This window comes from Plecotus auritus, assembly GCF_963455305.1.
Source record: "Plecotus auritus genome assembly, chromosome: 2".
Classification (NCBI taxonomy): domain Eukaryota; kingdom Metazoa; phylum Chordata; class Mammalia; order Chiroptera; family Vespertilionidae; genus Plecotus; species Plecotus auritus.
In genome coordinates this window covers 83,558,511-83,582,764 of record NC_137771.1, presented here as the reverse complement: position 1 = coordinate 83,582,764, position 24,254 = coordinate 83,558,511, and the positions used below count along the sequence as shown (strand labels likewise).

General features: G+C 43.1%; 1 protein-coding gene across 1 annotated transcript; it reads left to right on the top strand.

Moving 5' to 3' along the window:
• The first annotated feature begins 3,911 nt into the window (after positions 1–3,911).
• MYLIP (myosin regulatory light chain interacting protein) lies at positions 3,912–24,181 on the top strand. Its single transcript, XM_080656056.1, has 7 exons — positions 3,912–4,260; positions 5,389–5,579; positions 17,249–17,434; positions 18,919–19,116; positions 19,594–19,758; positions 20,855–21,275; positions 22,618–24,181. Exons 1-7 carry the CDS (start codon positions 4,174–4,176, stop codon positions 22,705–22,707), a joined length of 1,338 nt encoding a protein of 445 aa, XP_080512182.1. The 5' UTR covers positions 3,912–4,173; the 3' UTR covers positions 22,708–24,181.
• Positions 24,182–24,254: the final 73 nt, after the last annotated feature.

The following is a 24,254-nucleotide window of genomic DNA, read 5'->3' as shown; positions in this document are numbered from 1 at the left end:
TCCTCACAATGTATCATGTTGGCCCCACCTTTCCTTACAGAAGGCATGCTCTGACATGGTGTGAGGGGCAGGGAGAGGTGTCACACAGATCAGCGGGTTAGGACACCTACCTGTTAGGACAGGTTTGTGAGTTTGAGCTTGGCAGATTGAGTCTATCTTCTGTTCCATGGCTCCCTATTGCATCCCCAGCATCCACCCAACCTCATTCAAGATGAGAATGATAGCAAACCCTATTGTGGGTGGATCAGCACCTGCATATCACCAGATTTGAGAAGCAACTGTAGCAACACAGGCCTAATTATTGATCATCTCTATAAGCAAAAGACAGTTATCAAAATGTTAAACAAAATTGTTTTGTTGTTAAACAAAATGTGCCAAGTTGGAAATGATTTCCCAGTTCTGAGCATCTCTCAACTAAATAACATGTGCAAAAGAAGTAAGCATATCGCAAAATCTGACATTTCAAGGCTTACAGGTAGTGAGAAGAAAAACAGAGGAACGTGGTATTTCAGAATTTAAAAAAAAAAAAAAGACAGCTGAGAAACAGTACCAGTTGGATTTTTTTGTGGTGATCATTCTTTCTGTTTATAATTTTCCTAGGATTTATAACATTCTTTCCTAGTATTCATAACACTCTTGCTGTCTTGCTATGTCTCCAGAAGTTCATGTGCTGCATTTGTTTATATCACAATCAAAACTTAGAGCACTGCATGCAAAGGACAAAAGTAAAACATCAATATGAACTAGAAATACCTGATGAAATTACAGGTACATTTTTCTCTTGTACTTTTCAGTCTTTTCCAAGTAGTCAGCCATGAACTATTCTCACAAATAGGAAAAAAAAAATCATTTAAACTGTCTGCTAATGAAGACATGGCGATTTTGAATGTTCTGAAGTTTGCCTATTCTTTCTCCATCCCTTCTTTCACTCTTCAAACAGCCAGTTTTGAAAATGAGACACTCTACTTTGATGGTAGGCCAGGGTCAAATGAAATTACTTCTGAATTTCACAAGTCCAGTATTTCAAATGAGAGATTTCAGCTCAATGGACGCATTCTAACACATTTGTGCAAAATGAAACATTGCTTATGCAAATAATTACCTTGCATAGCGTGTGAAAGCAGACAGAGAGTTTTTCAGACAGTCATTAAGTGTCCTTCACTCCATGCTCTTATAAATGAACACTGAGGGAAAGAGAAGGCTTTTCCTTAGACCCAGCACAGGGTTTCTGCAGTAGTGTGTGCAGTGTTGAGAGAGGAATGAGCAAGGGTAGGTATCCAGCCGGCCAGATTAGACCTAGGGCTCAAGCAGGAGAAAAAATTCTAAGCCAGACAATCATCGCATCACATTCTACAAATATCATCTAGTGCTCAGTCTTTAGCCCTAGCATTTGAGACGTAGAGAACAAGTGTGGTGCCTGGGTGTGTTTGATCAGCCAGCACTGAAGTGCCTCAGCCGACTCTACCACTTAGTTATGATTTTGGTTTTTAAAAATTTACCTTCATGAGCTGACCTTTGTACTTTGTTGGTTAATTGTAAAAATTTATCTTTATTGCTGAAAGTAATACAGAGGTACCCATTTTTCCCCCATAGACTCCTTCTAGCCCGCTCCCTCCCCCTGCCTCAGGCCTTCACCACACTATTGTCTGTGTCCATGGGTTTTGTATACTAGTATATGCATACAAGTTCTTTGGTTAATCTCTTCCCACCTACCACCCACACCCACCTTCCCTCTGAGATTCATCAGTCTGTTCCATGTTTCTGTCTCTGGATCTATTTTGTTCACCAGTTTATTTTGTTCTTTAGACCCCACATATGAGTGAGATCATGTGATACTTATCTTTCTCTGACTGCTTTATTTCACTTAGCATAATACCCTCCAGGTCCCTCTGGCTAATTCAGAACTGCTTCAGTCACTCTGGATGTAATTCAGTTACCACCCCCCAGGCTGAGTTCAGAGTCTCTTATTTTGGAGTTTGGCCCAGCTGGGGCTTGAAACTGGCTCCAGGCATCTAGCAGCATTACCAGATGGTGGGATCCTCTAGGAAGTAATTCTACTGTGGCCTTTCTAGTTCCCAACCAAGTCTTTGAGCAGCACTCTGCTTTCCCACCCAGTCAGCAGCGAACTTAGCTTTTTCATTCCTTAACTAACTAGGGCCCCTATTTCCCATATATGCTGGTAGAAGGAGTATTCTTTCCCCCTGTTATCAGGATTCCTCTCCCCTCCAAAAAGCCATTTTCTTTTTCTTTTTTTAGTTTTGCTTTCTTTTGTTTTAAGAAATCCTTCTCCTCAGTCTTATCTGATATTTCTTAATTTCAAAAACAACTAAAATCTGGACCAGCCATCCTAACCAGGAGCATAATCTGGGCTTGGATTTAAAATATGCCTGCCAAATCAAAAAATATAATTTATTTTTAAAGTAGTTTCTTCTCAGAACAAGTATTTGGCTTTGGTTTTTGATTGTTTTATTTTTGTTTATTTGTTTTTGTTCTTGGCCAACCAATAAGTCTTCCTTCCTATTCATTTTCCTGTCTAATCCCCACTGATTCTGTGATCTCCCCAAACTTGTGCCCTAAATTCCTTTTTGCTTAAGTTATCCAGTTTTTAATTAGCTGGCTTTGGTTTAGCCAGCTTAGTCTCTCAATAAACAAAAATATTAACCATTGTACCTTGCCTTACCTCTTCTCCCTGTTCTAAATTTTCTAGTGATTAATCATAGATTAGATAACAGTCATCCAAATATTATCTCCCAGATGAATTTCCCAGGTCAGTAAGCTGAAATTAAAGAAATGGGGAACAGGAGTTAATACAAGAAGGGGCCACTCAGCAGCACAATATTGTGAGGTGTATCTATCAGACATAGAAAGGTGAGAGAGCACATGTCCATCTACAGCACAGGATCCTCCCTACTTCAGAAATAAACGCAATGCTGGGGGCCTGGGAGGAAAGCAGAGCAGATATCGTGGTCTCCATTTTACTGTTAAAGACACTGAACTTCAGAGAAATGAATTAAGTTTTCAAAGGGTCCACATCTGCTCTCCTTTCCTTTCAAGAAACCAACGAGCCGGGCTAAGCATTGTGTTGGCAGAGAGGAACAAACAGTAAATGACTGAAGAGTTGTAGACCTTTAATTAGTAATAGCTACTACTGAGGTTATACCACCTGCTAGGTGCTGAGTTGAGTCCCTTGTCTTTAAGATGAGGATAACATTTGGGTGCAGGAGAGAAGGGTCAGGCAGCACAGCTGGTGCCTAATGAATGTTTAATGAATGGAGGTAAGACGTGAGCTAGAGTGGGCAACCTGAGAGAGGGCCTTTGTGCCCTACAAGGTGTTCTGATTCAGCACAACAGGTAAAGAGAAGACGCTGGCGAGAATCCATGCAGAAGCCCTGGATCAAGCTCCGTGGCTCATTGGTCAGCTGCAAAAACTTTTATACTCAGATTGCTTTTTCAATGACGAAGTCTAAAATGAGGAACATGCCGCCTTCAACAACACACTGTGGCAAATCCCAGGGGAAAATAGTTTTCCTTAGCCTTGGGGTTGCTCCTTTTCACTTCTCGAAATGCGTTTTTGGGGAGAGACCCACGGTTTCTGAAGAACCGCGGCAGCTTGGAGGCGTGCAATCAGTGTAAATTCAAGCCCAACAGAAAGGCGTCCTCCGCCTCGGAGCCCGGGGCGGTCGCTGGCTCGGTGCAGCGTCACCCAGCGGGCAGAAGCGGCGGGTGTACTCGGGAGCCTCCCTCCTCCCGCAGCACTCGGCGCCCGCAAGCTGCCAGCTCCCGGGGCGGCCCGGGAACTCAGCCGGCGCTGGGAGGTGAGGCCGCGACTGAGCGGGCGCCGCTATTGGCTGGAGGGGCAGAGGAGGCGGAGGCGGGGCGGAGCCGTCGTGATTGGCGGGGCCCCCAGCCGGAGGGGGCGGGGCCGCTATATCAGAGGAGTCCCTGTCGCGGCGCAGGCAGTCGGGCTGCTGGAGTGCGGCGCCGCCGCGGAAACCCGGACAGCCAGCTGGCGGGAGGGTGCGGCGGCCGCAGGGCGCAGGCGGCGGTCTGCAGGGCGGCAGCCTCCCGAGGACCAGCCTCGCCGAGCCCGGAACTGGGTCTGATTGGTGGCGAGGCGGCAGCCCGGCGCACACCAAAGAGGAGGCGGCTGTGGAGGCAGCGGCGGCCCCAGCCATGCTGTGCTATGTGACGAGGCCGGACGCGGTGCTGATGGAGGTGGAGGTGGAAGCGAAAGCAAACGGCGAGGACTGCCTCAACCAGGTGAGGATGAAGGGCCAAGAGAGGACCTGACTGGTCCTCTAAGGTGGAGGGGCCTCGTGGCAGCGCCAGGAGCTGGGGCGCACCGCTTGCCAGGGGCCGGGCGGAGCTGCGGAGGCGGCGGCGGGGGTGGGGGGAGCGCGGCGCGGGACAGAGTACCCCAGGCACCCGGCTCCTGCCCCCTCCACCTCTCGGGCGTGTGGCGTACGGCCGCGCCGGGAGCGCATGGTGGGGGGCACCGAGGACGCATGCGGTGGCGGGCCATCCAGCACCCCCAGTCCTCCAGCTCTGCACTTTCCCAGAAGAAGGCGGGCCAGCACACCTGCCGCAGGTGTGTGCATGATGCCGCTTGTTTGGTCCCCCGCGGGTCTGGCAATGACACTTGCGTCTCAAGATGAGGTCTCAGGTCCCGGATTGCCTGGCAGACAAGCCAGGCGCTTGTGTCCTGCTTCTCAAATGGACCATTCACCTGCATCTCGGGATTTGCTGGGGATTCGAGGACCGATTTGCTGGGGATTCGAGGACTGTAGGCTTTGGTCATCTACTCCGCAGTTGTCTTTAAGCACGCGGCGCTTCCTTAAGAGTGAGGAATGGTTCCAAACAGTGGATACTGGCATGGCAGAAAGCAGATTTGATCTCAAGTGAAACGCTGTACCCTGAAACCTCCTACACCTGAGATGTTTGGGGAACCTCTTGTAAAGCTTAGTGACACTTGTGGCGTGTTTCCTCATTTTTTTTTTTCTTTTGAGTCCAGATGGTTAAAATTGCCCAGATACTAAGCTGCCAAATCAGCTGTGTCAATTGTGCTGGTGAAGGGAATTCTGATGATTGGAATAAGAAGGAAAATGGTAATCCTCAGCTTTTCTGAAAGACTACTTTTGAGGACTCATTTTTCTTTACTGCCATTGGCCATCATAGCTATTAAAGGAAGGACAAGCCTGTCTACTTCACCTAGTGGTTTAGCACTACTGGAGCCTAGGAACTTTGTTCTTCCAGTTTACAACAGAAATTGTAACACTGTTGAACTCTGTAAAAAGTAGGCAGGAATCTTAGACTCACATGGAGTCCTTAGGTTTGCTTTGACTTACATGGACCATGTGCTCATCCATGCTGCATTCATTTTTGTTTTAGGTGTGCAGGCGGTTGGGAATTATAGAAGTTGATTATTTTGGACTGCAGTTTACGGGTAACAAAGGTGAAAGTTTATGGCTAAATCTGAGAAACCGGATCTCCCAGCAGATGGATGGGCTAGCCCCTTACCGGCTTAAACTGAGAGTCAAGTTCTTCGTGGAGCCTCATCTCATCTTACAGGAGCAGACTCGGTAAAGTGATGCTAAAATAAACCAATGTCAAATAAACCTTTGGTTCTCTTAGAAAAGGTCATTGTGCCTTCCCAGAGATGTTCATTCACAGCACATTTGTTTGATAGAGGGTGAATTGGGTGATAACTTAGAAGTTTTCTGTGGCACAGCCCTTTTATTGAAGTGAAGAGGGAGCTATGTAGTTGGCCTGAGGTACATTTTCCAACTCTGCTTGTGGTTTCTCTTGCCTTTCTTTATACACAATGCAAGAACAGGGATGAATTCTTACAAATACTTGAGGTTAGTGCTGAGAGAGAGAGGGAGAGAACCCAATTGACTTCCAGACAGTAGCATCTAATACCCCTGGGTAACCTCTGCCTCAGAGGTTATTATAGGTCATTGTAGACATTCTAACTGAAAGCAGGAAACAGTTCCCCTTGGATTACTTAAACTTGGTCAACTTCTTCAACCTAGTGTCAGATTACAATGTATAGTAAAGAGCTCTGTCCATGCAGAATTTTTAAAGTTTTGAAGTTTCTTGAAAACTTAGTAAGGCAACTCTTTTAAGGCCAATGTAATCCAACTTTGACCCACAGATATGTTACACGTGATTGTTGAGTTTAGATTGTTTACTTCTAGAAGACCACCAGTAGTGGTAGACAACTGGAGCATGTGGTTTCCTTTCAATCTGAAAATGTTTTCTCCTCTGGACTGTCTGTAATACTTTTCTGAAGGATGAGCCAAACTGGGAACCAGTGTTTCATGTTTATTGCTGATATGCAAGAGACCTAAATCTTATAGTGGCATGTCAGAAAAAGAAAAACAACTAATTCTAAATATGGCAAACTTTGGTCTAAGTTCTAATGTTTTTTTCATTACCCTTTGGCTTGGAAATTTGCCATGCACATGAAAAATGTGAGTGAGAAAACTTTGAGTAATGATGAATAAGCAATTTACCTTAAGAGTTTTTAACATGTCATATTTTTGTGTGTTTACCCAAGGACTGATAGAAACATATTTTGAAATACTATTCATTTGCATTTGAAATCTCTGTTTTGCCTTGTTGTGGAGCTTTAAAGAGTGAGATAAATGTTTAATTTTGTTTCTGAAGTAACTGGTATATTGGAATTCTTAGTGCACCTAAAAATGTCTTGCAAAATATTCAAGTGATTGCATGTTTAAGGATGTTTTAGCTGACTATGTGAATCAGAATGGTTTTGTGTGTGTGTTTACTTAAAAACTGGGTTGTGAAAACTTCTGTTTCACTTCAATGTTCCAACTATCAAGTAAAAACATATATATATATATATATATATATGCACAATATTTTGCTATTTTCATTGTGTACTTTTATCATGATTTTGTAATCATTTCAGGGCCTCCAGATACAAATCTATTTTGATTGCACAGATTTATTTTTTAAATCTGCAGGAGCTTGGAGGAACAAATTCATCATTTAAACAATGACTGTAGTTGTAGTACATTATACATTTGTATAATGAATGCTTATAGACTTTAAATTTTACTATAAAATGGTCTTTACCTGTGCTTTCTAATATTTGAATTATTTTATTCATACAAGAAATAGAGACAGTTTGTGAATTAGACTTGGAATCAAATTTCCTATTTTATTGACTCAATTGACTTTGTTTCTTGAGATTCATGCCTAATATCTAAAGAATGTACCTACCTAGTTAGACTATGTCATTTTAATTGATTTTAGATCCTTTTGGAATCTTACTGAAAAACTAGAGGCCCGGTGCACAAAATTTGTGCATGGGTAGGGTCCCTAGGCCTGGCCAGCAATCAGGGCTGATCGGGGCCTTCTGGCTGCCGGCCAGGGCCTTCCTTTGTTCTGTGCCGCCCCCTGGAGGTCAGCATAGGTCATAGCAAGTGATCGAACTCCCAATCTCCCGTTCAAACTCCTGAGGGGACAATTTGCATATTAGATTTTTATATATATAGACTAGAGGCCCAGTGCACGGAATTTGTGCATGGGTGGGGGGGAGGTCCTCAGCCGGGCCTACACCCTCTCAACCTCGGGGGATATCCGACTGCCTCTCCCAATCCAGGACCTCTGGCTCCTAACCGCTCTCCTGCCTGCCTGCCTGATTGCCCCTAACCACCTCTGTCTGCCTGTCTGATCGCCCGTAACTGCTCCCCTACCAGCCTGATCGTCCCTAACTGCTCCCCTGCTGGCCTGATCGCCCCTAAACGCCTCTGCCTCGCCCTGCACCCAGGACCCAGGATTCCCTCCTCTGGCCAGTCTCAGGCACCCGGGACCCAGGCTTCCTTCCCTCTGGCTGGCCGCAGGCACCCAGGACCCAGGCCAGCTTTGCCTGGGCTGGCCGCAGCCACAGGGGAACTTGGGCGGGCGGCTTCACCCGGGCCACAGGCGCTGGCACTGCAACTGCAGGATGTGCGGCTTGTCCCTCTCCTGGGCCGCAGGTGCAGCCACTGGTGCCCGGGACCCCAGGGCGGGTGGCTTGTCCCTCTCCTGGGCCTCAGGGGCAGCTGCTGGGGACTGAGGGGCAGGCGGCTTGTCCCTCTCATGGGCTGGGCCGCAGGCACAGCCGCTGGCGCCCGGGACTGTGGGTGGGACAGCAGGGCAAGTGGCTTGTCCCTTTCCTGGGCCGCACCCTTGCTGGTCCCTATTCCTCTTTTGCGAGCTCATTTGTGCCTGGCTGGTCCCCATTCCTCTCTCCCCAGTGTTGAGTGTCCAAGCCATTATGGCATGACAGCATGAGGGCATGATGACCATTTGCATATTAGCTCTTTATTATATGGGATTAGTGTGATCTAGGCTTTTGACTTACTTTTAAACTATTGGTGGCTCTGACTTAGTTGGTAGGGCATCGTCCTGTGCACTGAAGGGTTGCCAGTTCAATTCAAGGTTGGGATACATACCCAGCTTGTGGGCTCAATGCCTGATCGACATTTCACTCTTACATCGATGTTTCCCTCTTTCCCTCTCCCTTCCTCTCTCTCTAAAAGTCAATTTTAAAAAATCTTTAGTCCAGCTAGTGTGGTTGACCCTCCACCTATGAACCAGGGGGTTATGGTTGGATTCCTGGTCAGGGCACATGACCAGGTTTCAGGCTCCTTTTTAAATCTTTAAAAAAACGTTAGTGCATTTTAGTTGTTTTTGTGGGGTTGTCTGAAACACAGAATATTAAGAAAATGCCACCTATAGTTTATATAGCATTCTGCCTTAATAACAAAAGTGATTTGTAATTAGCATTTGTACCTTTTAATTGGGACCAGAAGTTATACTGGGTCCAGTTTAGTTACAATTAGCATTGTTTTTATGTGCATCATACTAGAGAACAAAAATACTTATTTTTCCTAATGTTATGTTAGCAAGATAAAGCTGGTTGATAAACTTTTCATTGTTTAATTATTCATTATAAAATATTCATATAAAATAACACAAAAAATGAAATAGATGTGTTTATGTAGTGAGTAAATTCAGTTTTACCAGTCCAGTTATGAGAGGTGATTGTTTACTGTCTCCAAGTCAAGTCATCAGGGTACACTTAGTGTACTGAAAGTGTCTGGCCTGTTTATTAAGTGGTACTGAAATATCCTGGCTGAGTTGTCCTCGGTGGACAATTAAAGTAGTCTGCTCATAATAGAGCTGGCCTGACTGGGGGCCAGTTAATATATTTGCGTTGGATTAGGGAGGCTGCTGTGAGCTTGACAGCCAGGAAAGCCTGTTTGTAATAGGACGGTACTGGGGTCCAGGCAGAAGCCCTGCATTCTAGGTCCAGCTCTGCCACCAACTACCAGTGTGTGCCGACTTCTAAGACTGAGACAGCTCTTTATCTCAGTTGAAAGCCTGGGACTAGATTGTCTCTAAAGCCTATTCTAGCAATGGATTTGTTGGTTTGTGTGTTTTTATTTTGTTTTGTTTCTGCTTCTGCTTCCTCTCTATATAATTTTCCCCAATACATTTCTCTCAAAACAGAAAAAAACCTATCACGTGTCTGCTACGGTTGATACATAGAGTTCATTGGTCTCTGATTTGGCCTAATTTTAGATTTGGTTCTTTACACAGATTATTATGTTTGCTCTTGAATCTGAAAGTAACCAGAGAGTCTTGTTTAGATTCAGCTGGCACATTCCAGAGATGGAGACAGCAGGTATTTTCAGCAGATGTTTGCCATGCTATGGATTCAAACTAAAAGTGAAACTAATGTATTCTGGAAGTAGGTCTGAAATAATAATCTTTGAAATTCTTGCCTTTCAGAGGCCCTTGAGTATTCATAGCAATTCAGACCAGATTTTGTCAACATTTTCAAAACCAGAGATTAGGGCAAGTGATGAGTGACTTGTCCCTGGTTAAATCCACCTGCCTTCAGACCTCAGCTCAGTCACCACTGCTCAGGAAAACCACCTCCAGTCCCATTCAGGAGGCTAAACTCTCCCAAGACATTGTGTAACTTTCCTTTATAGCATTTAATGAGCATATAATGCTGCATTTACTAATGTGACAATTTGTTTATTGTCAGCCACTCTAATAACCTAAATTCCATGAAAGCTGATCCTCGTTGTATCCCCAGAGTCTAGCAATGGCCTAAATGTTTGTTGAGTCAATGAATTCAGAACTTGGAAATAAATAAAAATCAGGTTAGCTTATATTGCTGATACACATTTTCTTATAGAAATTAAAATGTTTTGCCAGTTTGCTTCTATAAACTGAGGAGTTTGAGACTAAAAGAAATCTCACCACTAAAATATGTTTGTAGTGATTATTCTCTGTTAAGAATTTGCTGTGTTCAGCATTCTTTTGCTTCCTTCACCCCCTTCACCTCACCCTAGAGGCCATTTGTTTATTGTTTTCTTTGGGTGGTATTTTTTTTATGCCCAAACATAAAAAGGCTCCAGGAAAGTACAAATAGTAAAAACAGACATGTGTGATATTGCCAAAGAAAGTATTAATTTGAATTCTAACTTCTCTGTTTTTCTTTTTGCTCAGAATACAGGATGTTTGTGTTATTATATGTTTATTTTAGCCACAGATCTCCCATCTGGGCACCTTCATTCAGTCTCTTTATGGATTTCTGATACTTATACTAGTATATTTATATGAAATCTCCAAAAAACATTGAGGAATCAGTGTTTATGTAATCAAACTGAACTTTTAATCTTGACCATATAATTTGTAAATAAAATTTGAAGGTTTAGTTGGCACTTAGCGTCAGACTCAGGATGCCCAGAGGTGCATAGCTCCAGGGGCACCAGGTGTCTTTATCTTTAGTTGTATCCTACTGCAGCCTGATGCCAGACTTCTCCTGGGCCTGCCAGCACTCCCCACTAATCTAGATTGTTACAGAGATTGTAGGAGTGCCTGAGTTGTTGTTTGTCAAGGACAGATATCTATGGTGAGTAATCATATTCTTTAGAAATGCAGATTTTAGGCTTCCAAGTAATAGTATTTTTCTGGTGTGGGTTGTAATCACTTTTGAAGTTGGGAATGTCTTCACCACCAGCACCACCCCTCCACCTCCATATCATTTAACTTCTTGGATCTCAAGGAGGAGCAAATTTATTAGTGATTCCCATTTTGCATTTTGGGTTTTGAGAAGGATTTCCTTAAGCCTGAATGGAGACCTGACTTCGTAATTATTTGGCTGTGACAGGTTTCTCAATTGCAAGCCTTCCATGAAGTGTAGGTTTGATGGTTCATTTTAGGTATAGCTAGCTATTCATTTGAATTCTGAACCTCTAGACCCTAAGGGATTTCCGCTAGTATTTTTTTCCTCAGTCTTTTATTATGAAAATTTTCAAGCATACAGATAAGTTGAAGATTTTTACAGTGAACACCCAATGCTCTAAATTTTACTATCAACAGTTTACTTTACTTAACTTACCGCATTTTTATCCATTTATTGATCCCTCTACCTTCTATCACTCTTTCTGGTGCTTTTCAAAATAAATTGGGTGTAAGTACACCTCCCCCTAAATATTTCAGTATGTATACCATTAACTAGACCTCAATATTTGCCTACAATTCTTTTTTTTTCCTTTTGATATAAAATTTACTTATGATGAAATGTATCAATTCTAATTGCACCATTTAATGGGTTTTTGACAAGTGGATGTGCCTGTGTAGTCCAAACCCTTATCAAGATTTAGAATATTGCCATCACTCCAGAAAGTGTCCTCATGCCCTTCTGCAGTCAGTCCCCACCCTCCCCCACCCACCGGCTGTACAACTGGGTGGTATGTTTTTCTAGCATAGATTAATTATGCCTGTCCTGCTTCATGTGTGGAATCATGCAGTGTGCACACTTTTGTTCATCATAAATTTATGCGATCTATCACATTGTATGTACGACTCCCGACTGGTCTGCAGAAAGTTCTACTTTGATTTTTAGGTGATTTCTTTATGAGTCAAGCCAGTGTATATATCAGTGGTTTGTTCCTTTTTATTTCTGGATAGTATTCCATGGTATGAATATACTATTGTTTGTTTATGCTCCTCTTAATGAAGACTTGTTTTCTAGCTCTTATGAATAAAGCTGCTATAAACATTCAAGTACAAGTCTTTGGGTTAGACATGTGTTTTCATTGCAGTAAATACCTAAGACTGAAATAACTGTATCATAGAGGAGGCAGACGCTTAGTTGTATAACTGACTGCCAGACCTCTTCCCAAAACCCTGTATGTGCCATTCTGCACTTCCATCGAGAATGTATTGGAGTCCAGTGCCTCCACATCCCTCCCCGCCTTCAGGGTTAATATGTATGTTTCTCGTGGTAGTAAACACCTTTTCGTGTGCTTTTTGGCCTTTTGTACATCTTTTGTGAATTATCTGTTGAAGTCATTTACCCATTTTTGAGTTGTTGCCTTATTTATTATTTTTGTAAATATATTTTTATTGATTTCAGAGAGGAAGGAAGAGATAGAAACATCAGTGATGAGACAGAATAATTGATTGGCTGCCTCCTGCATGCCCCAGACTGGGGATCCAGCCCACAACCCGGGCATGTGCCCTGACCAGGAATCTAACTTTGACCTCCTGGTTCATAGGTCGACGCTCAACCACTGAGCCCTGCCGGCTGGGCGCCTTTATTTTTGAGCTTTGCAAATTCTTTACATATACCAGATGCTTGTCAGATATGTGTTTTGTAAATACTATATTTTCTTTTATTGATGCCTTTTGATGAGTAGAGGTTTTCATTTTGGTAAAGTCTAATTTATCCATTTTTTTCTTTTGTAATTTTTGCTGATTGTTATGAGAAACCTTTGCCTACCCCATGTCGTGAAGATACTCTCCTCTGTTTCATTTCTTAAGCATTATGGTTATCGCTTTTATGTTTAGGCCTATGGTCCTTCTTGAAATGATTTTTGTTTCCCTGGAATTTAAGATACAAAACAAAAAACTCTTACAGCAATTCTGTTTTGATTTGATGGTTTTAAAGTATAACTTGGCAGTCTTTGGTTTAAAATAAACTGATGGTGGTTAAGTGACTCATTGGACTGAGGCAGGCATACTGGTGATCTCAATGGGGGTCTAACTAGGTGAGGGGCAAACCAACCATTAATAACAGATGGCCAGGGTCAGTCAGGTCTTTGGAGGCAAAAATACAGTTCAATTATTGGCACTAAAGAGTTTTTAAAAATAGCTAGTTAGCCATTTGAAAGATGTTTTAGGTTAGTTACTTAAATTTTGAGTTTAATAGTGCAGAGATATAGTTATCTTATATTTGTGTGACAAAAAGCTCTTTAAAATGATGTAACTGGAAAGATGCCTGGGGGGCAGTAATTGAGAGTAACCATCCGTGATGAGCAGATACACGACTCCCGACTCCCAACTGGTCTGCAGAAAGTTCTACTTTGATTTTCAGGTGATTTCTTTATCAGTCAAGCCAGTGTTTAGAGGAAGATTCTCTGGTTACAATTCGTAAAAGATAAATGCCTTAATTCCTTAAAGCTACGGAAATAAATTAATTTTTAGAACAGAGGAAATTTGAAGTACTTTGAAACAAAAATAGATCAAGAATATGTGATTCTTTTATTTAATTAAAATTTGGTATATCCTTATATTCACTTCACTTTTTAATCTTCTATAATGCTACAGTAAGTAGGAATTCATATGTACCCATGATGCAGAGATATGAGTTATCCAGGATGTTTCACTGTGGCCCCCAAAATGTTATCCAAGTATTGAATATATCCATTTTCTTAGTAACTGGGTAAAACTTGAAGAATCATGAATTTTAAGATGTAACCAGGGAATGTTTAGAAAATACACTTTGAGTTTATGTCTATGGGACATATTCATAGACCTTTGCTAAGACAAAGAAAAGAGTTTTTTCCAAAAGCTTTTATTCTGTTTGTGATTCTAGAATGTAGCCTAAATTAAATTAGATATGTTAACCACTTTTGACCTTGAGGTAAAAATAATTCACTGCAGGCATGGCTTCTTTGACCACATCTGCTTATTATTGATATTATTGGTAACTTTTCACACAATACAAAAAAACGGAGGGGGGAAATCCATGAGCCAGACAGTTACAGGCCCGATGGTTCAAGATAAAGTAATAGAACTGTCCCTAACTATTGAGCCATCACTGGGTTCCTTATTGGAAACATGTCTCCGTGCTCTGCCATCCTCCCTCTTGGAAAGAGCACATTAAATAGTCTGCTGATGGCTTGTCACAGCTGGTGACCTTTGCTGTCACTGCTCCATTGTGTGCTTCTCCTGGACAGCATAAAGTGGCCACCAAAAGCCAGAATGTGTTCCTTCACACTAAAAGTCTGTAAGTTTCATCTGAAGAGGAACAGTCAGACTGTTCACCCTGTAACCCCAGCGTAGGGCTTGGCACAGAGGGAATGCACAGCAAATATTTGTTGACTTGAAATGAAAGGTTGCTTTGTAGCCGTGAAACTGAAAAATGCAGGCAGGGCCCTGTCAGAAAGTTATGTCAACAGTAAGGAGAGTTCTGCCTACCCTGCAGGGTAATGACTGCCGTCCAGCCTGGAATGTGGAGTGTGTAGAAAAGGCCACTTGTCCTAACCCCTTTTTTAATTCCGACCCACAGGCCGGGAGAGGACCAGCATTACTCTCGGGCTGCCGACCACCTGTTACTATTTTGTGCCTGCTGCTTCGCCTCTGGTCTTGGCAGCGGTCTCTTCAGAAGTAGGCATGCATAGTTTGGAAAAAGAAATTGGACTGATTTTGAAACTCTTTCAAGCTATACTTGCTCTTTAATAAAGCAGAAATGAGTCTCTAACTTGATACTTGGTAAACACCTTAAAAGACACTTTCAAGAGTTAGCTTGTGGTGATACCCTTACAACCTTTCAGCACGTCTTTCCTTCTTTAATATAAGCATATATTCAGATCTCATTTCTACTAACATGCCCCCGAGGAGTACAGAGACAGAGGCGCATGAGCCAAGGTGAAGTTTACTGAACGTCATCTGAAAAGCCTTCAGAGGGCTGACATTGTGTTGTGACACTGACGTTTATGGGGCTGTTAGGCCTCAGTCCTCAGAGAGCTGTTTTAAAGCAAGTTATTTCTGTGGTTATTTCTTTGCCCCAGTAGGGAACCCCTCTCAGTTTAGCAGTATGTCAGAAATACTTTGAAGACTAGCAGATGTTTGGGTTAATAAAAACCATGCTTATCTTCTTTCATTGCTATTACGCATTCTTACTGTGACTTCTTCATAGGGACTTGGAATAAAGGGAAAAAACTGTAGTATTTGGCAGAATCTGATCATTTTAAACATTTCTCTGTCATTATAGAAGGCATGGAACATTAAATTTAAACAGTTCTTAACGGGAGATTAATGGCTCTTGTCAACCTGACAAGACTCTCAGAAGAGCTCCTCCTCATATTTCTAGTCGCACCTTCTTGCATAGCTCATGTTGCGCCCTCTACCTGGAACATCAAACACGGGCTAGTATATGAATAAAAGCAGTGTTGAGGGCAGGAATGGGGTATCCAGCTGAGGTGGGAGCTGATTTGAGCTCTGTTCTGAACAGTATTCAGAGCTTTGCCAGTGGTCACAACTCCTTAGTTTGAGAGGCTATAACAAGTCATCAAAGGGAGGTTATACTCACACATTTGCCAGAGACCAATTTTATAACCTAGGCCAGTGGTCGGCAAACTGCGGCTCACGAGCCACATGCGGCTCACGAGCCGCGGTTTGCCGCTCTGTTGACTAATGAGTTTGCCGACCACTGACCTAGACTCTTGATTCCAATAATTACAGGTTGTTGTTGTTCCTTGTGATTAAGCCCTTATCCCAGTGGTCGGCAAACTCATTAGTCAACAGAGCTGTAAACCACGGCTCGCGAGCCGCAGTTTGCTGACCACTGACCTAGGCCAATCTGTCTGTGGACATTCGTATGCTCTCTTGAGAATCTTTGGCAATGTGGGTTAGCAGTCAACAATACCTGAAGTTTCCCACGAGTTTCTGAGTATGGCAGACCTTTTAGTAAATGGAGAAGATACTATTGTATAGAATTAGGGCAGGTCAAATGGGATGAAACTTAGGTGGGAATTAATATAAACTAATTACAGACTATATGCAGTTTTACTTGCACTTATGGAGCTCTCTGATATTAGAGGCACTTAAGAAGTTAGAATATGTCAAATGCCGTAATAGAGGAATAAATAGTTTTCGAGTGATATAGATGAAAGGGTAGCTAAATGAGGGGAAAGAAAGAATGGCCTTCAAGACAGAGAGAGCAGCAAGACCGGCCATACGGGCATGAACAAGTTGGGTTTTCCAGGGAGAGGAAGTATCTCTTTCCCCGGGCAGAGTGGCTAGAGGGAATGACAGGAGATATGGGTAGGAAGGTGGGGCAGGAGGGTGGAGAAGCCTCGGTCCATGCTGACAGCCTGCTTTTTCGGAAACCGTGGGACCCCTGGAAGAATTCTGAGCAGAGAAATGACAAGTACATGCCAGAGCAAGCAGCTTAGAAAGTGGATCAGCTCAGAGTCTAGAAGCGAGATCCGCTTAGAGGATTTGTAAAGTCTCTGAAGGTGTAAAGGTGCAAGTAGGGCAGGAGAGGTAAAAGTGGGAAGAATAGAGCTGGATTTAAAGAGTTTTCAGAAATAGCAAGTAGGTGGAAATAAGATTAATAGTCAAAAGTGAGTTTATTGGGAAAAATAGCAAATCAGACTGTGGCTTCCACTGGGAGGAAAAGCAGACTTGGGAAAGGAGATGGTGAGTTTGGTTTGAATGAGCTAAAATTGGGAGACTGGGGAGCATCCCAGTGGAGAAATCTACAGGCACCTGGACATTTTAATCCGATTCCTAGGAGAGAAGTTTGGGCTAAAAGTAGAGATGTGGGGGTCATTTCAATAAAGGTGAGGAGCTTAAGCTACCGATTCCATATCAAGATAAAGTTTTTTTCTTATTACAGTAATTTCTTTTTAAAAACTATAATGCAGAAACTTGGGTGTAATTATTTCACATTTTGTAACTTGAATATTACCAAACTGTCTTAGATTTGTTTTTGTTTGGGTTATACTTTTTCTTCCAGAGAACTTAGTCTTTAGACTTATTGTACTTGGATACTCGTGATTTAAAAAGGTTTTCAATGTAAGCATTTTAAGGGTGGCTTTTTAAATTGCTGTTTTCCATACTTAAAAGGGGTTGTGAAAATGCTAAGCAGGTTGAGTTTGATATAAAGTTCCCAGCATAACCTCATTCTTGCATTGCTTCGTAGGCATATCTTTTTCTTACACATCAAGGAGGCCCTCCTGGCCGGCCATCTCCAATGCTCCCCAGAGCAGGCAGTGGAGCTCAGCGCCCTCCTGGCCCAGACCAAGTTTGGAGACTTCAACCAGAACACCGCCAAGTACAGCTACGAGGAGCTGTGTGCCAAGGAGCTCTCCAGTGCAGCCTGGAACAGGTGAGCCTGCAGTTAAAGCTGGTGTTTGTGCCCATAGACCTAGCAACTGTATATGCATTTCCAGGAGAAAATGAATCTATGGTATGTATAGATAATTTGTGAGGTTAAGACTAGACAGTTGTCCGATTTAACCAGTTATTTTCTTTTTTTTTTTTTTTAATATATATTTTATTGATTTTTTACAGAGAGGAAGGAAGAGGGATAGATAGTCAGAAACATCGATGAGAGAGAAACATCAATCAGCTGCCTCTTGCACACCTCCTACTGGGGATGTGCCCGCAACCAAGTTACATGCCCTTGACCGGAATCGAACCTGGGACCTTTCAGTCCGCAGGCCGACGCTCTATCCACTGAGCCAAACCGGTTTTGGCTAACCAGTTATTTTCAAAAAATTCTTAGCCTTTTGTTTGAGAAACCTATAAACACAGCATATAATTCACACAAATAAATGCCCTTATATAAAATGCTATATAACAGGAGTTTTAAAAAAATATCTCTGACCTTTTAAGATTGCAAATTTCCTAAAATCAAAAGCCTGTCCTATATGCTGGAATCCTCTTCATCCCAGCGAGGATTAAACCAGGACACCTAACACAGGTGTCTTAGTTATTCCTCAGTAACAAGTTACCCCAAAACTTAGTGGCTTAAAACAATAAACATCCCCCAGTTCTGTGGGTCAGGAATCTGGTCCTGTATGGCTGGGTTCTCAGGCTCAGGATCCCTCATGAGGTTGCTGTTACGCTGTTGGTGGAGGAGGGAGGGATCCGCTTCCAGGCTGACTCAGGTGGCTTGTCAGCAGGCCTTGTTCCTTGCCACATGGGCCTCTTCATTATGTGGTAGCTGGCTTCACGCAGGACAAGCAACCCGAGCTAGAGCAAGAGAGAACACCAAGATGGAAGTCACAGTCTTCTTATGACTTAATTTCAGAAGTGAGTGGCATCCCATCACTGCCATATGCTGTTTATTAGAGGCAAGTCATCGATTTAGCCCACACTCAGGGGAAGGACATTTCCAAGGGGGAGAGCACCCATAGGTGGGGATCTAGATTAGAGGGCATCTGCCACAGTAGATCAAATAAATCCTGTCTTTTTTCAGTTGCAAACAATATAATCAGTCTCTTACAATGCTATGTTTTAGTGAAATTTACCAAGTAAATGTAGACAAATGCATAACAAGTTCTTACATAGAAATTTCTTACATATATTTTTAGAGATTTTCATAATTTTTCCAATTCACCGTCATCCAACATCCCCAATAGTCTTTCTACTGAATATTTAATAGCCAAGATCTTGACTAGTGTCTTGGAAGTATTTTACAGTAAATTTGCTAAATAAAAGAAACAGCAGTAACATACAGGTTTAAGTTATTGTGATTCACAAATGACAGTGTCAGTAGAATTCACTAATGAAAATGATGGACTTTTCTCTAAAGGCTGCGTAAGTTAACCTCTCTGTGTACCTCTCTGCCTTCTGGGTGGCCTGCAGCATTGTTGCAAAGCATAAGGAGCTGGAGGGGACCAGCCAGGCCTCGGCGGAATACCAGGTCTTGCAGATCGTGTCGGCGATGGAAAACTACGGCATCGAATGGCACTCTGTGAGGGACAGCGAAGGGCAGAAGCTCCTCATTGGGGTTGGACCTGAAGGAATCTCAATTTGTAAAGATGACTTTACCCCAATTAATAGGTAATTCAAGTCTTGAATTCTTTAGACCTACATATATGTATACATTCATAGCTCTAACCATGAACATGGAGTGGGATTTACTGAACAGTCATCCTTTAGGAATGGAAGTGTTTCATTTTGGTACAAGCATTCATTTTATTCAGGCTTTGATAACTATTTTTTAAAATACTAACTCAAGTGTATTGATGTGACAGGCTGAATGTTTTTTTTTCAAATAAGTTGCTCACTGCTATAAAAAATCTCATTTTTATCTATACACACACGCACACACACCCCTCTCCCCCCCCCCCAAAAAAAAATTGCTCCACCACTTCTCTCCACTGACCCACAGTTGCCTTCCTAACTAGGAATCGAGTACTTGAATGAGCACCTGATTTTGTTATTGGGGCATGAGCACAGAGAGAGAATCCTATGAAGGTGCACGCGATGACAGATCTCTCCTCTGGGCTTGCTCACTTTTCTCTTCCTGTCTCCCAGGATAGCGTACCCCGTGGTGCAGATGGCCACCCAGTCGGGAAAGAATGTGTACTTGACAGTCACCAAGGAGTCTGGGAACAGCATCGTGCTCTTGTTTAAGATGATCAGCACCAGGGCTGCCAGCGGGCTCTACCGAGCAATCACGGAGACGCATGCTTTCTACAGGCACGTACCGCAGTTAACCTTAGCGTCCATCCTCAGCTCTAAGGTTTGCAGGTGGCAGTGAGGCTCCCTCAGTTTCTGGTGGTGTTGTGTCAGTAGACCGTGTACCAAATTTAAGAAATCAGCTGCTTTAGAACACTTCACTTTTCCTATAGCAGAGGAGTCCTTAGCAACATCGTCCTGCTTTTCCCACAGAAAGTGCATGTGTATCACTACAGACTCCCTTCCCCAGCTCACCTCTTCCTGCCTCCTCCCAGTACCTCCTCTCAGCACTTTCCCCCCGACACACACACCTTCCCCAACCCCTCACCCCCGCCCCACCGCCCTGGTGCTGCCTTTTGCCCTTTCCCAGCAGGATGACCTAAGTCCTCTCCTTTCTGGCAGAGCTGTGATCCTAAAGGGTTTTTAATAACAATTTTGATACCCTCATTACAGAGGGTGATTTAAAGTAGAGTTTCCCACAAATATTTGGAAAATTGGAGCTAAGAAATTTAATTGGCAGGCACCCTGAGCTTTTTTTTATGCGAAAATAGACATGCAAATTGTGGAACAGGATGGAAAATTTGTAGGAATTTTTTTTTATAATATATTTTATTGATATTTTACAGAGAGGAAGGGAGAGGGATAGAGAGCCAGAAACATCGATGGGAGAGAAACATCGATCAGCTGCCTCCTGCACACCTCCCACTGGGGATGTGCCCGCAACCAAGGCACATGCCCCTGACCGGAATCGAACCCGCGACCCTTCAGTCCGCAGGCCGACGCTCTATCCACTGAGCCAAACCGGTTTTGGCAAAATTTGTAGGAATTTTTAACATAAAACCAACACTTCAAAGAAAAATGTCCTTTTTCTTGCCACAAGCTGCTTTGTCTATCACTCATGTCCTTGCAGGTGGAGGGGACATTCGCTGTCCCCGACGTTTATGACTGCTTTATCCTTAGCACTCATGAAACTGGAAGTATATACTTTCAAGCATGCAAGTAGGAATATTGAATGTCTGCTGACATGAAAATTCTGCGTCCCAGCAATGTCCGATGGTCTGAATCTCAGGAATGGCGGGCTTGTCTGTGCTAAAGTGGCTGTTCAATCTCCCTGCAGGTGTGATACAGTGACCAGTGCCGTCATGATGCAGTATAGTCGAGACTTGAAGGGCCACTTGGCATCTCTGTTTCTGAATGAGAACATTAATCTCGGCAAGAAGTATGTCTTCGACATTAAAAGAACATCGAAGGAGGTGTATGACCACGCCAGGAGGGCTCTGTACAATGCCGGCGTGGTGGACCTGGTCTCCAGAAGCGAGCACAGCCCTCCCAGCTCGCCCCTGAAGGCCTCGGAGAGCAGCATGAACTGCAGCAGCTGCGAGGGCCTCAGCTGCCAGCAGACCCGGGTGCTGCAGGAGAAGCTGCGCAAGCTGAAGGAGGCCATGCTGTGCATGCTGTGCTGTGAGGAGGAGATCAACTCCGCCTTCTGCCCCTGCGGCCACACTGTGTGCTGTGAGAGCTGCGCAGCCCAGCTCCAGGTGAGGGGTCCGTCGGCCTGCTCTCCCCACAGCCTCACTTATCCCTCTGGTTCATAGTGAGCCACTGCTACCTGCCAGGTGCTGGCTGGGTAACATACAAACCGGGAATGTCCACCTGCACCTGGAAGGGTCTTTGTGTTCGGGGACTTGAAAGGCATTGCCCTTTGAAACATTTTGGATTAGGGTACTATTTTCCACAGTGTAATTACTCTAAGCCCTGGACTCTTTTCAAGTGCTGGAAGCAAAGCTCAGATTCACAAGGTGCTGCATCTCGTTGGTGCTGAGCTGAGGGCTGGAATCCAGCCTCTGGAGGGCTGGCCCAGGCTCCCCCTTCTGTGTCACGCTGCCTCCCATTTGCTGACACTTGAGAGGATGGTCTTTACTTAAGATATTTGAGAAAGAATACTTAAGAGTTTTGGGTTATAGTTAACTCTCAGTTACCCATGGGTAGGTTGTTTACTTTGTGATTATTTATAACTAATTTATTCCTATTACTGCATTTGCCTCTAGGGACCCCTTGGAGTGGCTCTTACTTAGCTAGTCGAACTAATTTTAGTATTAATTCAAAAAATAAAAGCAACTCATATATAGTATTTTTTTTTCCTTTCTTATACCTTATATTTCCTCTTAGGATAATTTCTTTTAACTTTTTTCGTTTCTGAGAACTGTTTGCTAAATTTCACTATGGTTTTATGTAAAACTAGTCCTAAGTAACGGCTAATCCTTCAGAAAGTGCTCATTTCAGAGCTGTTTTGAGAGCTACATGAGCCAACAGAATGCCTGTGTCCTTGAGTAGATAGTGCTGCTGTGACAAATTATTTCCCCAGGTGTGGTCCTAGATTTGTCTTTTTCTGCTCACGTGCCTAAGGCTCCCTTTCTGGTCTAGGAAGGGCCATGCTTACTGGGCCTGGGAGCAGAGCCACACTCGCTGGCCTGGTGGCATCAAGCAAGTGACGCTGGCCTGCGTCAGCTAGCTGAGCCAGCACACAATCTCTGGACGAAACCCCTGCATCGCTGCCAGGGTGGGGGTGGGGGGGCAATCTGCCTGTGTGGGGACCGCAGCCTCGTTGCACAGCAAGAAGTCTTTGGAAATCACTTGACTCATTGTGCCTTGCTTAGAGTTTGACGAAAAACCTCATTTCCTTCAGTTTATCCTTTTTCATAATATTTGTTTTTAATCCCCTGTAAAGTATAAACTTTCAAACTGGTTGGAAAACTAAGATCTCTACCAGTTGAAAGCTAGAAACAATTGTGACCGCAGCTTATTTAGGAACAGAATGTACTGGGTGCCACAGGTTCGGAGGTATCCACCTAACAGGTACTGTTGGCTTCTCTTTTGCAGTCGTGTCCTGTCTGCAGGTCGCGGGTAGAGCATGTTCAGCACGTCTATCTTCCAACTCACACCAGTCTCCTCAACCTCACCGTCATCTGATCTGTTGTGCACTTATTGCACAGGCCGTGTTTCCATGAGCTGCGCTATTACGAACTAGGAGGATGATAGACTGTGGAGAAAATAAATACTCCAACACCCATCTGCCATGCAACGTTTTTAAAAAAAGGAAGAATAAAAAGAATACAACACTCCTCACCACCAAAACATGCCATCAGCAGCTCCAGTGGTGGGGACCAGGGAGAGCTCAAACATGGACACATTCCTCGGACTTCCATTCTTTTTATGATCAAGTAAAGGAATAAGTAAAACCTCTGATGTCATTAGGTGGCAACATAGCCAAAAAGTGGGTACCTTTTAGGAAGTGATGTTGTAAGTCTCTTAATGTATCCCAAGGTAAGTTTCCTACCTGCAGCCAATTTTGTAAGAATTGGTTTTAAGAATTTACCTGGTTACTTTGGGGCGGGGTGGGGGGGCTTTTTTGTTTTGTTTTTTGGTATGGTCACAGAGCTCTGAACATTTTATTAGGAAATTTTTTCTTAAAAGACATAGTCATCGTTTTAATGTCATTTCTGTTTTTGTAACTTGTTCAAGAATGATTAGAAGGCAGACATTTAAAAATCAATCATCTGACTGTTAAAAAGTTGACAACCAAGTTGTCAGATTTAAACCAGTCAGGCTAGTAGAAAACAGGTAACTCAATGTGGGTGGCTTCCTGTCCCTTTTCCACCCCTCCTTACCCACAAGCTTCCAAATATAAATGCTACCAATTTGGCTAAAAGATTTCAGTGGAGGAATCGGCACTCCTTGGGCCTCTTGAGTTGGGGGAATATTTTAAGATCAGAAAGGGAGCATGTTCCTGGGGAAGGAGAGTGTTGCTCACTGAGAGGAAGCTTTGTGGAGTACAAACAAGGGTGTTCTTCCGTTCTCCCAAGCACTCTACCCCAGCTTCACCCAGGGGTCACTTTTGCTTGAGCCATCAAGCCTTTCACAGCCTTATTATAAGTATCTAAATATTGTATGCTTTTTTTTTTTTTTTTTTGTAAATGCTTAAGCATTAACTTGTGATTGTCCTCTCTCTAGGTCTTAGAGGGGTTTCAGGTGTTTTGTTTCTATATTCGTAGCCATGTTTTCCACTCCCACTTGGGCATTTTGGACGTTGGTCAGCTTGTAGGTTCTCTAGGACGTCGGGAAACCTAGATGACCGTATTGGGTGCAATACTAGCTGAGTTAAAGCTAGAAAGCTACACTGTCACTTTACTGAGATTTCTGAGTATACTTTTCATATTGCCTTAATGTAGCAGTAATGTGTTTAAGCATTTGTTTCTTTGCACAGACATTTTGTCAGATATTAAAACTCTACTTTTTTATGGCACATATTAGCATATAAGCCTTTATTCCAAAAGGTATTTATTTTTTCACTTGTAAAAAAAAATAATGTTTCCACATAAAGAACTCTGTTATATCCTAAGAGGACTTCTGTCTTTTATATTCAGGATAATAAAGACTTTAAAGCAAATTCGGTGTTTGTATCATCACAGTTATTGTTATTTAAGCCAGTATAATTTACTTAAAAGAGCATTGATAAT

What these genes read in the sequence shown, in the direction of transcription:
- MYLIP (XM_080656056.1), top strand. Translation starts at nt 4,174, where the DNA reads ATGCTGTGCTATGTGACGAGGCCGGACGCGGTGCTGATGGAGGTGGAG. An exon ending in GACTTTACCCCAATTAATAG is followed by an intron (nt 19,117 to 19,593) that starts GTAATTCAAGTC and finishes CCTGTCTCCCAG; the next exon opens with GATAGCGTACCCCGTGGTGC. An exon ending in GCTGCGCAGCCCAGCTCCAG is followed by an intron (nt 21,276 to 22,617) that starts GTGAGGGGTCCG and finishes TCTCTTTTGCAG; the next exon opens with TCGTGTCCTGTCTGCAGGTC.